Here is a 17,500-nt window from a genome sequence, read left to right as displayed (position 1 = left end):
AATTCTCGGTCGCTTAACCAATGAAATACATCAGAATATACACGTGACTGTGTCGTAGGACCGAGGAGGATGTTCCAGAATTCTTTTGAGTGATAATGGCAGACCCCGCGGAGCTCATGAGTAAAGATAGTGAGAACCAATCGAACGTGATATCTGGTTAAAGGTCCGCTAATATGAAGATCTCTTTTTGTTACGGTTTTTAGTCATAAATATGCATTCCCCCAACCTGACCAAGTGCCCAAAGTTGTGAGAGCAACTATCCATGTTTCCCTTTCCTATGGCCGTTTGTATCAACATAACTCAATCAGCACTGACGAACGTGCCATTTCAGCAGCCTGCAATTATATACGTCACTAACCACACACGAATCCGCCCCTTTTTGGTAGTACGTCCCTCACTCAGCTTGAACTCCGCCCTCAGCCGGCATACAATTGAGTCGCTTACGCAGGACAAGATGGAAGAGAAAAAAGCCCGTCGGAGCTGCTCTGTACCAGATTGCACAGAGGACAACAAACACCTTTTTCTTCTCGCTCTCTCCATCCAAGCCACAGAAAGGCTTGTGGTTGAGGTTTATTTATAAATCGAATGTGCCCAAGACCTCCCAAAACGTGTGTTAGTTTGTGTTTGCCGATGACTGTTTTTGACAGCAATTTGGGACAGTACAAACAAGGATTCGCTGAACATCTTTGGCTTTGCCCGGGATCAATACCAACTCTCTCTGGAACTGGAAGTAACCCTGTCCAAGTAAGTCGATTTTCGGAGCAATTTCCTTCAGATGTGATATAGTGTGGACTTGTTTGAGTCGTTAGCTTCGTGGCTAACAGCCCAACATCGATGTTATCTCGAAGCGTGTGAGTATATCACGTGCTGTGGAACTCTTTACAGTTATAAACGAATGCTCTTTATAATTTAGCTTTATCAATGTCTCTTTACAATCCTTGAAGTGAGATGCTTATTTGCTAATGTATTTCCGAATCGCGTGCTGCTGTTGACATTGTTTTTGTCTGTAATCAAAAACTAAGTTGGCATGCTAAAATGTTTAATTCCTGACTTTTCCTCACAGCAATGTATATATTGTAGCAAGTCAAACAAGACAGTTGAGTGATCAACACAGTTTTTATGCTTTTTATATTTGTAGTTAATCTGTTTTATTTTTTTTTATTAAGTGTTTTGGTAACAGGCCAGCACAACTCAGTCAGTCCAATCATTGGCTCAGCAGTCCCCCATTCAGTGGTTCAACAGGCTCACCCCCTCTCTATATATATATATATATATATATATATATATATATATAGTCCGCTGATAGTGTAGTGGTACACACGCCCGAGTTGTGTGCGGGCAGCGTGGGATCGATTCCCGCTCAGTGACAGTGTCTATGTGTGCCCTGCGACTGGCTGGCGACCAGTCCGGGGTGTAGTCTGCCTTCGCCCGTTGACGGCTGGGATAGGCTCCAGCAACTCCCCGCGACCCTGTATAGGATAAGCGGTTTGGAAAATGACATGACATGACATATTTATATATTATATATATATATATATATATATATATATATATATATATATATATATTATATTATGGCAAACAGAACTGCCCCTTGTGTTTATAAGACATAGAAGGGCTCATGGTAAAGTTACAAGTTGTTGTCTGTTGTAGTAGACTGACATTTATTAACATTTCCTCAAAGTCTGTTTAATACAGTGGTACCTCTACTTACGAACGTCTCTTCATATGAAATTTTCAAGTTACGAAACGCCTTAACAGGAAAATATTGCCTCTAGTTGCTAAATACATTTCAGGATACAAAAGGTAAAAGTATGGGCTGCAACTAGCAGTATGGGCTGCTACTTGCAGCTCCGGAGTTTCCTGAACGCAACACATTCATAGCTGCTCTGCTATCGGCTAGCCTAGCATCTTCCTGGCATCCCGTTGGCTAAGAGGGTCCTCTACCGTACGTGTCTATGTGTGCAAATAGACAGGTAGGGAGATATGTGATGGATATGTCTATGCAGCGTCCTCGTCATTCGCCCCTCGGGCCATGAGGTGTTCCGATAGTTTTATGTGAATCAGGAACGAGGAAAAGAAAAAGTTTTTTTTGTCCATACAAACAAAGCAAGAGATGATAGAAAAAGTATGAAAGGGCGTTTGGTTTATCTCGCCAAAGAATATGACCGTAATGTATCGACAGTCGCCACATTATTAAATCAGATCTTTACAAAACATCAGGCAAAAACCACTTCTGACAGAGAACATGAACTAAAGGGGACAAAAAGCGATGAGGACAGCAATTAAAAGGTAAACGAGCATCATTTTTATTCCTTACTCTATTATATACAACTCTCATTTATTGTGCAATAATCTGTAACATGTATTTTTTACATGTCTTCATGCATTTTTATGCTTTATAAAACATTTATGTCTGAATATTGGGGGGCTTGGAACGGATTAGGGCATTTACATGGAAAAAGCGTATCTACTTACAAAATTTTCTACTTAAGAAATTTCTTTCAGAACCAATTTTCGTAAGTAGAGGTACCACTGCTTGAATTTCCCCTGTGCCGTGCTGCGCTCAGTGTGCTGTGCTGCTCTAGCGAGAGAGACACAGGCAGCTTTACACTGATTGGCTGTTACCCATACTGCACAAGGAACCAATCAGATGGGCGGGCCAATCTGCTTTGGAGGTGGTGCTGTAGGCGGGCCAATGTGTTTTGGAGATATGGCCAGTTGAAAAGCACAGAGAGAGCGAGAGAGGTAGGGCCAGTTGAGCAGCACAGAGAGAGTGAGAGAGAGGGGGAACCATGCCGCAGCAAGCTGCAATAAACCAGCTTTTAATTTATCAGCCTTAAAATGAAAAAAAGGCCGATGCCGATAATCAACAAAATGCCAAATATCGACCCCGATAATCGGCCCGGCCAATAATCCGCATGATAATCTCTAATACATATTTTTTTTTACTATCCTTATGTCCATGTGTTCATCACTTGTCGTGGCAACTGTACAGTGTAAGGATTTTCATGTTGGAACGAGAAGGGTCCGGCTGCGGGCCGGGCGTTCCTGTACGCGTTTTGTCGACCAATGAGAAGGATCCAGTTGCAGCCAGGGTGTTCCGAACACGACACATGGTGAGGGACGCACAGCGGGTCCTCGGGACTTCAATCAAACTTCTATATCAACAGTCACTAAAAATGTGGTGAATCAACAAAGCATCATGTCAGTAAGAAAATAATTGTTTATTTCGACATCACTCACTGTAAAGCATTGTATTCACATAATATGCCTGTCTTGTCATCTTAAATGTATTCGAATGCGATGTAAATAAGACAAAAGAAAGCCGCGCATTGGACTGTTTCTGGTAGTGACGCTAACGTTTTAGCTAGTAGCAGTATGCATGAAATGGCTAACAGGCTGCACAGTTTCCAATGTAGACAAAGTATAAGTCGCTGTCGTATACATATTTTATACTGTACATATGGGTAAATTAGCAATAATATGCTACTGCTTCTCGGCTCGCCCATCTCTAGTTAATGTGTTTGATGCATTTTAAGAAGCATGAGATAGCGTCAACGTTCGGGTTTGGAGGGTGAGGAAAAGTGAGTACATATTGGTTAATGTTCTCCTTGTCTCCATTCTGCAGCTTCATCTGTCAATTTTGCCAAGCGGCCACATGATGTCCATAAAAGGGATGCCAGTTTCTCCACTGCCCCATTTGTCCTACTTATGAAGGTGATTATTCGAAAGTAGCGACACATTTACAGTCGCAAGGAAAAGTGGTGGTGTAGATTTGGAACATTTGTTATGAGGATAAGAAGACGAGACCCATAACATTTGTCAGTAAGGATATGTGTTTAGACCATTTGTTAAAGCCTGTATTTATTTATTTTATTTTTTACTTTCAGGATTTGTGACGTATGCTTGCAAACATGGGTGCAGAAAGCACTGTCACTACCACTACAGTGCATGAAAGAGAGCACAGCTGGTTTGGTTTCACACCTCAGCACTTGCTACGCTCAGCTACACTGCAAAAAATACTGTCTAAATTCAAGAAATAAGTACTTGCCCTTTTAAATAGTATGGCATAACACTGTTTACTTTGCATATGGTTTGTATGTGAGTGGATTATTGATGTTTCTTTATGTTGACTGCTGGCTGTAAAATAAATTGCCCCTTGGGGATAATGAAGTTCACCTTGACTTTGTTTTGAGAGCATTCAGACTAAAAACAAGTGAAATTATCTTTTCTTTTGAAAAGAGAGAAATGCCTTAATATAAGTGGTGAAACACTAATTTCAAGCACTATATATTAGGTAAAATAAAGTTTAAACTATAATGTACCATGCATGTTTTTGGAAGGGGGTGGGGGAGCAGAGTACCCAAAGAAAACCCATGCAGGCACAGGGAGAACATGCAAACCCCACGCAGGAAGGCCCGGGCTGGATTCGAACCCACAACCCCTGCAGTCTAGGTTATGGTAACTGATTTTTGCACCTCACCCAGCAGAAGGCCCAGCGCACTCTTTTACACCTCAAGCCATAATGGACCACCTGACCCCTCTCGAGGCCACACTACAAACCAGAGCTGGGAATACTGCCTATGTGACGGACCGGTCCACCTGTCTGCCCATGATGGACGCCCATTTTGCAGGTGATAAATGATAGACTGGAAACTTAAAAAATAGTCGGACTAAGCATGGACGGAAGACCAACCCCCCCTCCCCCCATCTATGTAATTGTCTATTTTCGACATTACAGCTGACAGTCACCTATCCTTGCCGTCAAATAGCTTTGTGTAGAGCTGACATAAAGTGTCCAGTACCTGGATTGTAACAGCACAACGTCCTATTCATTATTTAAATCAAACATTTAAAAAAAAAAAAAAAAAAGACATTCTCTTGCTCAGGAATGCAATGGTATCCATTATTATGTAAACCACGTTCCAAATTAAATGTTTGGAGGACATGGGTGTGCATTATTAAGTCTGGGTCCAAATAATAACATGCCTCCTGTGCATACACACTAAACGTTTTTTAAAGTAGCTTTTCTGAAACGTTTTGGGCATCATGTGCTGAAGCTAAAACGCTATATAAGTTCACTCTATTACTAACTCTCAACACGTGAACTGTATCTAAAAAACGTAGGCGGTTTGGAAACTTAATACTGGAGAACAGGCGTCTTCCTGCCAGAGTGATGTCGCCCTTGAGGTGAGGGGGAGTGCCCGTTCTCAGAACAGGGCATTTCCGTAAAAAACATGAACGTCCATTTGTGGATGCAGCTGGACCATATTGGTTGGAACAGACAACACAGACTCTTTGTGGTTGTCCTCAACACCAGTCAAAAGACCTGCAAAAAGGCCACGTCTGGAATTTGAGGAAGAGCTTGAGGTGGGCCCATTGGAGGGCAGATCTTTAGCGGACCCTTCAAAGATGCATGATTCCACTTATGATCCAGCCCAATCGGTGACATCTTCGTTTGACTATATACTTCAGTCGTAAGTCCAATATTATTTGAGAATGAGTGATGGAAGGATTGCGTTTGCATACAAACATTATGGAGTGGTTCCGGCGACACTTAGGTTATTATAACATTACTTGTGTGGTTGTTAGCATTGCTTTTGTGGTGCAAAAAATAATGTTAGCTTAGCTGCCTTAAAGCGCAGTGGTAAATTAATATGTAGAGGAAATGTTTCATCTGCTCTACTGAAAATTATTTTTTTTTTGTCTTCTGTGTTTTGATATAGAGAGGTATTCAAAACCCCAGCACACCAGGTCTGTAAGTATATAGTTTATGAAGATTGCATCATGCAGCTTTTCAATAAATGTCCTGTCTGCACTAAGAAATGTGATGTGAGGACCCAGCGGCTTGGAACGTATCTATCGGTGAAGCAGTCCTGCCCACATTGCACATTTTGCAGACAGTGGAATAGCCAATCTGTCCTGGGGAGCACGCCGGCTGGGAACATACACTTGTCTGCAGCTGTGTACCTGAATGGTGCTTCCTTCATTCAACTTGAAAAGGTAATTTCTTTTTCAAAATAAACATACTTTTAAAGCACTCATAGAGCGCAGACCTCTGCTTATCAAAACAATTTTCCCATATACCGCGAGTATCCTTGACAGATTTTCTAGTTTTAGTATTCGGCTCATTCGGCCGACGCCGAGCCATAGAATGACGCGTTGCGGCTCATGACCCAAAGTCAGAATCAGCTAAGCACGTCTAATGGCAACATTGAACCAACAAGTTCAAAACTCAAATATATATAATAATAATAATATAATATAATAATATTTAGTTTATAGCATACGCAGCTGCAGCATATACAGAAACACTGTACATACATAGGCATCGTATGTTTACATAGACTGCTTGGATTAGATAGACTTCCTTGCTTGCCCATAAAATGCAGCGTTGTGTTTGTCGTATATATTTTCTTTCTAAAGCAAGACAAGGTTAGCCAAGTGTTCAGTAGCATGTTTTCAGTAACAGCTGCATTATTGTATTGTCTTGAACGTCTCAAAAATAAAGCTGTTGTGAAAAATAATACTAGATAATAATGCAAATAATGTATTAAAATAAATACTGGTTAAAAACAGCCCTTTGAGCATGGTAAAGTTCACAAATAGTAAAAAGTTCATGAAATTGAAGAACAGAGAAGTTCATGTGATTTGTCCAAAAATAAATTCTATTTTTTTTTAAGAATCGGAATTGTGAATCGTTAGGAACCAGAATCGAATCAAAACATCGGAACCGGAATCGTCCAAATTCAAACAATGCCCAACCCTACCTGGTACTGTTCTGGATAGCCAATAATTGAAAGTATTTTAATTTATTTAATTTAATTTTTTTATTATTACTATTAATATTATCTGTGACTTGTTGGTTTGCCTTAATAGATAAACATGTGGGTCTAGAGACTCAGACAACTTACAGATTTTGTTGTCAATTTATGTTACTGTAAGTGGTGGGTGTTATTCTTTTTCACTACCTCAAACAACTTGAAAATGATATGCCATTGGTGTTGCACAGTATGGTTATTTATTTGCACTAGTTCAGACAATTTACAGATTAATAATTGTTTTTTTGGTGTGTTTTGTGTTTCTGCTATATGGGTCCATATATAAAATGCATGATAACCAACAATAAGTTCCCAGTCTGAAAGGGTCATCATGCCAAACTAGGAAGCAGAGATGTGTAGCAAGTCAAAAATGCAAACCAGAAATTGCCCACCCATTTTATGCTTTTCTGACCATTTTCGGGTCCTGGCTCATGGACTAACTGATTACTTTTTAATAAACCAAGCTTACTCAAGTGTGTTGTTTTAACCGGCAAAATTCTTCTTAAAATGGGGTACCAAAACCCTAGTTTTCGTTCATGTTTAGTTCCTCAAAAATGCGAATCTTAATTGAGAATAATAATAAGAAGAATTTCTACGAAAACAATAGGGTCCTTGCACCTTTCGCTGCTCGGGCCCTAATTGACCATATTTGGACGTCCGGACGACCGGGATTTTTGGGGGGCGACAGTGACTATATAATTTTATTTTAATCTTTCGAGGTCACAATGATCTTATAACTTGCAACTACAATCAGACAAACAAACACACACAAATAAAATACTTTCTTCAGTTATTGTGCCGCTTTGGTGTCACTGGCAGCAGGCGTGTCATGCCTGCTATTTCCAGTGCTGTCAAACGTCTCTGAGGAAGGCGAATGCTGATCACCGAAATTGCACAATGCAATGATCCCTCGCTACTTCGCGATTCAACTTTTGCGCCCTCAGCGCATTGCGGATTTTTCAGAAGCATTCGTAACATACGTTATTCAACTGTGCCGTTTGGCAGCTATATTTATGTGTAGTGAGCACTCGGCCACCCTGCAAGCACGAATGTGATCAACGTAGGCTTGTCAAAAATATCCATACATCGGTACTTACTCGATACTAAACATTTTGAACTGATACAATACTAGCTTGCTGTGGCATCGATATTACTGATACCAAACCACTGACTTCGATGCCAACAGCGCTTTGCCAACATCTGCTTCTAATGGTCTGCTGCTCCCGCACACACTGCCGAAGCCTGCCCCGTGCGCCCCTCCGTTCCTGCTCTGCCGAGTGCAGACTGCTTGTTGACTCCCTAGTTAGCCGCGCACATGAGCTACAAACAAAGTACGACCGATTTAAAAAAAAATAAATAAATAAAAAAATAAAGTGCGCGCCCCGGGCTCACAATAGCACGGAAGCTCGCCCCCACTCGAGCTGCCGTGGTCCTTTCGGTCAGCCCCTCCACTCACTTCGTACTGGCTGGCAAGCGCGGGCCGTGGCGTTGGCTTCTCTGAGCGGGCCCTTCCCACGGATCTCCCCAGCAGCCGCCGCTGTGGCAGTGGTCGCCCATCGCGGGGTCGCTGATCCTGCTCGGGCCAGGCCGGCCCGGCTGGCTCATTCGGCCGACGCTGAGCCATAGAATGACGCATTGCGGCTCATGACCCAAAGTCAGAATCGGCTAAGTACGTCTAATGGCAACATTGAACCAACAAGTTCAAAACTCAAATGCACACATCCAGCGAATATTTAGTTTATAGCATACGCAGCTGCAGCATATACAGAAACACTGTACATACATAGGCATCGTATGTTTACATAGACTGCTTGGATTAGATAGACTTCCTTGCTTGCCCATAAAATGCAGCGTAGTGTTTGTCATATGTATTTTCTTTCTAAAGCAAGACAAGGTTAGCCAAGTGTTCAGTAGCATGTTTTCAGTAACAGCTGCATTATTGTATTGTCTTGAATGTCTCAAAAATAAAGCTATTGTGAAAAACAATACTAGATAATAATGCAAATAATGTATTAAAATAAATACTGGTTAAAAACAGCCCTTTGAGTGGTAAAGTTCACAAATAGTAAAAAGTTCATGAAATTGAAGAACAGAGAAGTTCATGTGATTTGTCCAAAAATAAATCCTATTTTTTTTAAGAATCGGAATTGTGAATCGTTAGGAACCAGAATCAAAGCAAAACATCGGAACCGGAATCGTGCAAACCAGAAATTGCCCACCCATTTTATGCTTTTCTGACCATTTTCGGGTCCTGGCTCATGGACTAACTGATCACTTTTTTATAAACCAAGCTTACTCAAGTGTGTTGTTTTAACCGGCAAAATTCTTCTTAAAATGGAGTATCAAAACCCTAGTCTGCGAATCCAGAGGCACTATTTCTGATGTCCGCGTGATGTTGTAGAGGTGTGTCAACCAGGACAGCCCCACAACATCCAAAGCTGTCAGGATCTCACAGCGGATTTCATCCATCCATTGGGCTTTGCCATAAAGGAGCTTTTTAACCACCTCAATGACTTCGAACCCAGAGATAGGAGAGCCCACGTCAGGGTCTCCAGGCTCTGCTTAAATGGAAGGCGTGTCGGCGGAATTGAGGAGGTCTTGGAAGTACTCTCCCCACCTACTCACAACGTTCCGAGTCGAGGTCAGCAGCACCCCATCTCCACTATACATAGTGTTAAATGTGCACTGCTACACTGTCCTGAGACAGTGGTGGACCAAAATGTCCTCAAAGACGTCAATAAGTCCTTTTTCATGGCCTTGACGAACTCCTCCCACACCCAGGTTTTTGCCTCAGCGATCGCCGAAGCTGCATTCCATTTGGCTAGACGGTATCTGTCAGCTCCCTCCGGAGTCCCACAGGCCAAAAAGGCCCGATAGAACTCTTTCTTCAGCTTGAGTGCATTCATTACCGCCGATATCCAATAGCGGGGATTCGGGGATTGCCACCAGGACAGGCACCTTAGGGCCTTAGGGCCACAGCTCTGATCGTCCGACATAATAATGAAGGCACGAAACATAGTCCACTCTTGCCTCCCTTGGGACGTGGGAAAAGTTCTGCCGCAAATTCAATGACACGACTGCAAAGTCAATCATCGAAATGCGTCTGAGGTTGTCCTGGTGCCAAGTGCACATATGGACACCTTATGCTTACGTTTGAACATGGTGTTATTTATGGACAAGCCGTGACGAGTACAGATGTCCAGTAACAGAACACAACTCTGGTTCTGATCGGTGGTGCTGTTCCTCTCAATAATGCCCTTCCAGGTCTCACTGTCATTGCCCACATGAGCACTGAAGTCCCTCAACAGAACGACGGAGCCCGCAGGGGGAGCGCTCTCAAGCACAACCTCCAAGGACTCCCAAAGGGGTGGGTACTCTTAGGCTAGGTTCACACCGCAGGCAAATGCAACCTAGATCGTATTTTTTTTGCCCATTTGTAAAGTGCTTTGTTACAGCTCTAGCTGTTATGAAATGCACTATATAAATAAAATTGTATTGTATTGTATTGTATATGCGACCTGTATCTGATTTTTTTCTGACAGTCTGAACAGCTCAATTCCGTTTTTTCCAAATCCGACCTGGGTCGCTTTCATATGTGGTCCTTGATCAGATACGTATCCGATCTTTCCAAATGCGACGGTGGTCTGAACGGCGAGGTCGCATATATCCGACATTGACATCATCCGGAGCCCAAAACGTGCTCCGCGCAGGCAGAGGGAAAGTACTAGCAGCAGGGAATCGAATCTGCAAAGTTCTTTTGAGTAACACTTTTGACTTTGTATTTTACTTTAATTTAATCCCACTTGAAGCATGAGGCATAAAGTGGACATTTAAGGCGATCGTAGTAATTCAGCCACGGCTTAGATCGATTCATTTTTTACACACAGCTATGACGTGACGTCATCGTTAGTGATCTGTCCATGAAATGAGATATTTAAGTGTCGCCTCATGATTTTCCCCAAGTACTGTATTTATTTCTGCCTCCTACCTAATCGCTTCACTGTATAAATGCCCTGACACTCTGGACCACATTTACTTCCGCAAACACGTCGTCGGGACTCGGGAGTGAAGTCGTCTCTTCTGTGCATGCGGGTTACTTTGGCGATGCATGTGTTCATACAACAGACAAGACCGAGGTCACATTTATAATGTAATATGAACGCTTACACACACAAAAAAAAAATAAAAAAATTAAAAAATCAGATTTGTTTTTCAAAAAATCCAAATTGAGCATTAAGACCTGCGGTGTGAACCTAGCCTTAGTTGCTGTAACAACAGTCAGGACCCGTTCCCCCACCAGGGCAGAAGGATGCTTGTCCTCCAGGTGAACCCCAATTTACAGGTGCCAAGCCGGGGGTGAATAAGTATACCCACACCTGATCATTGCGTCTTACCTTGGCCAACTCCAGAGTGGAAGAGTGTCCAACTCCTCTCAAGAGGACTCGTACCAGAACCCAAGCTGTGTATGGAGGCGAGCCTTACTATCTCTAGTCGGAACTTCTCTGCCACCAGCTCGGGCTCCTTCCTTGGCAGAGAGATGACATTCCATGTTCCCAGAGCTAGTTTCTGTAGCTTGGTATCGGACCGCCAAGGTCCCTACCATTTGCTGCCGCCCAGCTCACAGGGCACCCGACCTTTGGCCCCTCACGTGAGGGACCCCACAGGTGGTGAGCCTATGGGAAGGGGGACCCACGCTGCCTTTTTGGTGCGGGCCGGACAACAGGCGCTCACCAGCGAGCCCACCTCCACGATGGAGGACAGTGATGTACCTTATTTATTTATTTAAATATATAGTTTGAGATAATTATTGAATGCTGAAATGAAAAATTTAATGTTTTATAGGCTGGCAATCAATTCGGGTTGTCCCCCGCCTACTGCCCAAAGACGGCTGGGATAGGCTCCAGCACTCCCCGTGACCCTTGTGAGGATAAGCGGTGTATATAATGGATGGACGGATGTTTTAAAGGTCCAATAAATACAGTGTTGGTGTAACTGGAACCTTGCATAACTTAAATGTTTTTATCAATGGCCCAAAAATGCTGCTGCACATTCCCTCCTTCAGTGGGCCAGCAAGCACTGTGGGCGGACCAACCGGCGTGACGCACTAAAAGTCCCAGTCACCACTTCCACCACACCAACCGACAGCCGCAACATGCCATCAAATGGCACCGGCCTTACACTGGTGTTCAGGTGGATGGCTTCCCCATTCCGCGGGTCATTCTCCAGTGCCGGGGACAAGACAAGTGTGTGCCCAAGCGGATCACCCGCTTCCCTCTGGCCCACATACTTGACGACGCAATGGGGTTCTACTGTTTCACAACATATTTCACAAAATTATATCATAGAAAAACACCTAGTCTACACTGTTTACAGACTGCGAACACATTCACCTTATTACATATAATGTTTGACAAAATTAAACATGGTTATTGTGTCAGAAAAGATTATACCGTATTTTCCAGACTATAAGTCGCTCCGGAGTACAAGTCGCACCAGACATAAAATGCATTATAAAGAAGAAAAAAACATATAAGTCGCACTGGAGTATAAGGCTAGGTTCACACCGCAGGCAAATTGACCCTGTACAGACCCTGTATCTGATTTTTTTTTTTATGACAGTCTGAACGTCTCAATTCAGATTTTTTCAAATGCGACCTGGGTCGCTTTCATTATGTGGTCCTAGTTCGGATACGTATCCGATCTTTTCTAATGCGTTCGGGGTCTGAACGGCCAGGTCGCATATATCCGACATTGACGTCATCCGGAGCCCAAAATGAGCTCTGCGCAGACTGAGGGAAACTGCTGGCAGCAGGGGATAGAATTTACAAAGTTGTTTTGAGTAACCCTATTGACTTTATATTTGACTTTAATTTAATCCACCTTGAAACATGAAGCATAAATGGACATTTATGGCGATCGTAGTAATTCAGCCACGGCTCAGAATTTTTTACGCACGGTTAAGACGTGACGTCATCGTTCGTGATGTCTCCATGAAACGAGATATTAAAGCCTCGCCTCATAATTTCCCCCAAATACTGTATTTATTTCTACCTGTGACCTAATCGCGTCAAGCTAACATCGTTGAGCAGACTACGCGAACTATGAACTGGAGGTGGCGTGATTAAATTTGCCAAGAAGAAGACAAGTTAGAATTATTAGGGACAGTCAATTATGCTAAAGCTCCTGCAGAGGGAGACAAAACATCATATATCAGCACTAACAAGCCATGATAGTAATAATGTGTTTCACACAATTTCACACATAAGTCGCTCCACAGTATAAGTCGCACCCCTGGCCAAACTATGAAAAAAAAAAAAAAAAATGCGATTTATAATCCAGAAAATACGGTACGTGGAATAATACATCATCTGTCTTGCTCACCCACCTGTTGCTTTCCTTTGGAGTATTTGTCAATGGAAACCGAATGGGCTGCCATCACGTTCAGTGCAGATGCAAACACTCAGGCATTTTTGATTGTGCCAACAGGTAGCCAGCCTAAACAAAACACAATTTTAATTTAATTTACAGAAACGTGTCAATGACCATGTCAATGTGGACGAAAAATGTAAATGTACATGTTCATTGTTTTTTAACAAAATGACTGAATATTGATTGCAAATTACTTTTATTAGGGCCAGAGCAGCGAACGCTTCGAGGTCCCTATTATTTTGTTAGGTAGAAATTATCTTTAATATTATTCTTATTATTGTTATTTTTATTATTAGGGACCATTATTTTAAAGCTGTCATGCACAATTACAAAATAAATGCGCTGTTTGCAAAGAAAAATGTTGCTGTTTTTGACGGTTTAAACCGGGGTGAATACTCATGAAAGTTTGAGCACACTTAAGGCAAGAACATTTCTATTTTCGAGGGTTATTGTTAGGGATGCTCCGCCGATTTTCGTGAAAAATTATGTGATCGGAAAATTCGATCAAAGCCTTTTATTGCCGATCAAAACATCCGATCACCCGCACCTCATGCTTCGCAGCCTACAGCTGTGGGGCGCGGAGTGAAGCACCGAAAAGCTGTCCATTCACCCTATTCATCGCGTATTAAACAAGTCAACTTTTTTGCCATCCCGCCTCGTGGCAGCCAGCCAGCATCGGGCATACGACGTGACTACATCTCACACACAGCCAAACTGAGCCAGAGCTCAAAGGTCCCCCGTACACTGCGGTGTGTCACACAAAGCCAAACAGAGCCAGTGTAAAAACTGTTAAAAAAAAAAAAAAAAAAACACCAAGTGAACAGGATGCTGTTTGGCTGTGTGTGACGTAGATGCCCGATGCTGATTGGCTGCTGAGACGAAATGGCAAAGAAGTTATTTGTTTAATATGCGGCGACGTCCCACCGCTCCAAAAGCATCATTCATGCCGTGCCGCAGCAACCGCGCGAGCTACATTGACTCCAATTGAAACGCGTCGCCAGAAACACTCCCACCGCAGTTGGTGTGAACGTATTGTCTGCTGTGTGGTGTTTGCGTCTTGTGATACTGTATGTGCCATGAAAAGGTACATCGCGGAGGGGAGCATGGCCAAAGGTCTCAACACAACCAACTTAATCCGATATTTGAAGAACAAGCAATTGGGAGACTATGGTGAGTTTACGAGGCTCACTGCATTGAATAAAGTCAAGGCGAGCAGACAGCATATTGCACGCATGCTGCAGCTTGTTCTGCATGATGCGTTACTCTCACAGCGCAGTATAAGTGGCATCATTGCCATAAAACGCATTGTAGGTCACTTATGGGCAACAGACCCACTATATCATTTTATAATTCACAAAAAGATTAACAGTGACTTTTTTCTCGTTAACAAATGCACAAGAGTTTGTCTATGCACAAGAAAATAAACCAAATTCCTGAGTCGTTTTAATTTAGGAACTCATTGAATAGTTTATTTGAGTGAAGCCTGCATGTGACTATTTTTTCTACTTTGATAATATTCTGAACCATCCAATGTTTAGGTGGCATGTTGTTTGACTTTTTGCAAAATTAAGTCTTTTGAGACTGCTGATTATTTTTTATCTGTTAAAAACTGTGTTACTAAAAGCTGGTAAATTTAAGTTTTTCAGTTATCTTTGTGACTGAGTAATTGTTGTCTTGTGCGAACAACGTAACATTTTGTATTTCTTGATGCTTTTGAAAATATATACACATTTTTGTCAAAATTACGGCAATAATATGGCTGTTTTTTTCAGATAATATTGCATAATAGCAGTCACCATAAATAAATGGAAAAATATACAGATATTCCATGTGATCGGAATTGGTATCGGCCGATCTCACTCATGCATTGATCGGTATCGGTATCATAAAACCTGATCGGAACATCCCTAGTTATTGTCTTATGTGCCATTACCCCAAAGTGCCAGTACTCTAATGTGCAAGTACCCCGACCTGGCCAGGGTTGCGAGGGCCCTTTACATACGTTGGCAGCTCTAGTTATTATTATTATTATTATTATTATTATTATTATGCTGATGAATCACATTTTCGGGGCATAAACATGCACAGAAACTCACCAAACTTTGCACACTCATTAAGCCTGGCAAAAAAATCAATTAAAATCATTAAAATCATCAATCACAAAATTGGCTCTGTGGCACCACCTAGAGTGGAAAAAAATGTAATCCCGGTACATTTGACCTTGGGCTACGAAAATTGGGAGCACCCGAGACGTACAAAAAAAATAATTGCAGCCATGTAATAAAATGATCAGGAAGCAAGGTACGATTTTTTGAATGTCCAATTTTGCCTATTTACAGCGGTCATACATTTGCATCCAGGGCCCGTACCATTTCAAGACCTGTGACAAAAACAAGGAATTCTTGGGGGAGTTTTCGAAATACTATATGACAGTGGCAAGATATCCAATTTTGTGTTTCATATTTCCATCGCCACAAAAGAGAAAATGGTTACTACACACCCATGCTGCTGCTAAACTAGTTTGCTTCGCAGCAGCAACATGCAGCGTGGTGTATATCCTCTCCTCCGTGGTGACAAATAATTCACCCATTGTAAGAATAATTGTAAATAAAGTAATCATACATTTGCTGCTATAATGATGCTTTGCACAACAAACTGCGAGAAGACCAGATGAAGCTACACTGATGATTGTTAACATGAAGATGATTGCTGAAATGTCTTGGCACATTAATGATTTCTCTACGAAAGATTTCTTCATGTCTTACCACACATGTATCAAGTAATTTTCCACCTACATGCATACACATTGACAAACAAATACAAGACGTTCAAACTGCCCTTTTGGTCACCCCATCCTTTAGAGTTGGAACACCCATGTAACTAGGGAAGAAAGAAAGAATAAAAAGAAAGGAGCTGGAGAGACTGTTTTAATCCCTCTAAGTTATTTTTTTACTCCTTTCGCGGTATTTTGACCAAAAAATGGTCAACACTATGAAGTGTGACAACTCAGTCATTTCTGAACATATTTTCGCGTTCAACCCCTCAAAATGTTCAGTGGCACCAGACCTATCCATACATATATAGTTTTCATTTATTTTATTTATTTTATTTTATTTTTTTATTATTTATTTACGGCCACTATGGACACAGCAGCTGTGGTATGCAAATAGCAAAACTAACTATGCTGTATATATCTAAAAAAAAAATCAAATTGGAATACATCATATGACATAATTAGAGCATTGACTAAGTCAAAAAGTCATAGAAAAATTTTGGGGGAATGTCCCTATTTTTGACAGTGGCAATTTCCAACTTTTCACCCCTCTCGCGGTATTTTGACCAAAAAATAGTCAACACTTTGAAGTGTGATAGCGAAGTAATTTCTGAATATTTTTTCCACTTTCAACCACTAAAAATGTTCAGTGGCACCAGACCTATCCATACATATATAGTTTCCATTTATTTTATTTTTTTTTGGTGCCCTTTATGCACACTAACAGGTGTGGTATGCTAATAGCAAACTATGCTGTATTGTATGCTAATAGCAAAACTAACTATGCTGTATGTATCCCCCCCAAAAAAAAAAAAAAAACTAATTGGAATATGTCATATGACATAATTAGAGCATTGAATAAGTCAAAAAGTCAAAACAAAATTTTGGGGGGGTAATGTCCCTATTTTTGACAGTGGCAATTTCCAACTTTTTACCCCTCTCGCGGTATTTTATCCAAACAATGGATAGCACAAAGGCGTTGTAGTAAGAAATGTCAATCATGTGCTGGAAAAGGCACATAGGCCACCTTGGTGCCCGCCAGTGGCAGGAGTAAGTGCTGCAAGACTGCAATAGCACACACAAACACACACAAAAACATCAGATGACAAGGCAGCTTGTGCTCAAAAGTAACACACCTCTTTAGGGCATTTAGGACAATAGGGTTGTGTGGGGAGAAAATGCAAAAACGCTGGTAAGTGGAACTGTTTGAAGTGTTTATGAGCTGTGGAGGAATTTAAACTTTGTTTTTTGTAAGGGTTCCCACCAGAGTCATTTTTTCAGCTCCATGGTCAGGGGATAGGAGGTAAAACAATTATCTGTTGTGACCGTGTGGCCCTCCAATTGGTCACAAAGCCCCAACACGACTCTCATTGCTTGATTTAGTTCCATTTGTCCTCCTGCAGGCTTTCCGATGTACACCTCCATATCCCACGCATAATAGGTGGAGACATCGGCAAGTGTCCAAATTTTAATC

General features: G+C 41.8%; 1 protein-coding gene across 5 annotated transcripts in view; it reads right to left on the bottom strand.

The window, feature by feature from the left end:
- pknox1.1 (pbx/knotted 1 homeobox 1.1) overlaps positions 1-17,500 on the bottom strand; it is a 143,834-nt gene that overhangs the window by 112,173 nt on the left and 14,161 nt on the right. For 3 of the 5 annotated variants that reach the window (XM_086052283.1, XM_086052285.1, XM_086052284.1), the window contains exon 2: positions 13,210-13,319. The exons of the other annotated variants lie outside the window; for them this stretch is intronic. In XM_086052283.1, the coding sequence (XP_085908409.1) occupies positions 13,210-13,260 (51 nt within the window). In that variant the 5' untranslated portion in view covers positions 13,261-13,319. The remainder of the gene's footprint in view (positions 1-13,209; positions 13,320-17,500) is intronic. 5 annotated transcript variants of the gene reach the window in all.

Source organism: Filicampus tigris, chromosome 14 (assembly GCF_054856515.1).
Source record: "Filicampus tigris isolate MCC_2025a chromosome 14, RoL_Ftig_1.0, whole genome shotgun sequence".
Classification (NCBI taxonomy): domain Eukaryota; kingdom Metazoa; phylum Chordata; class Actinopteri; order Syngnathiformes; family Syngnathidae; genus Filicampus; species Filicampus tigris.
This window is presented reverse-complemented; position numbering and strand designations above follow the sequence as displayed.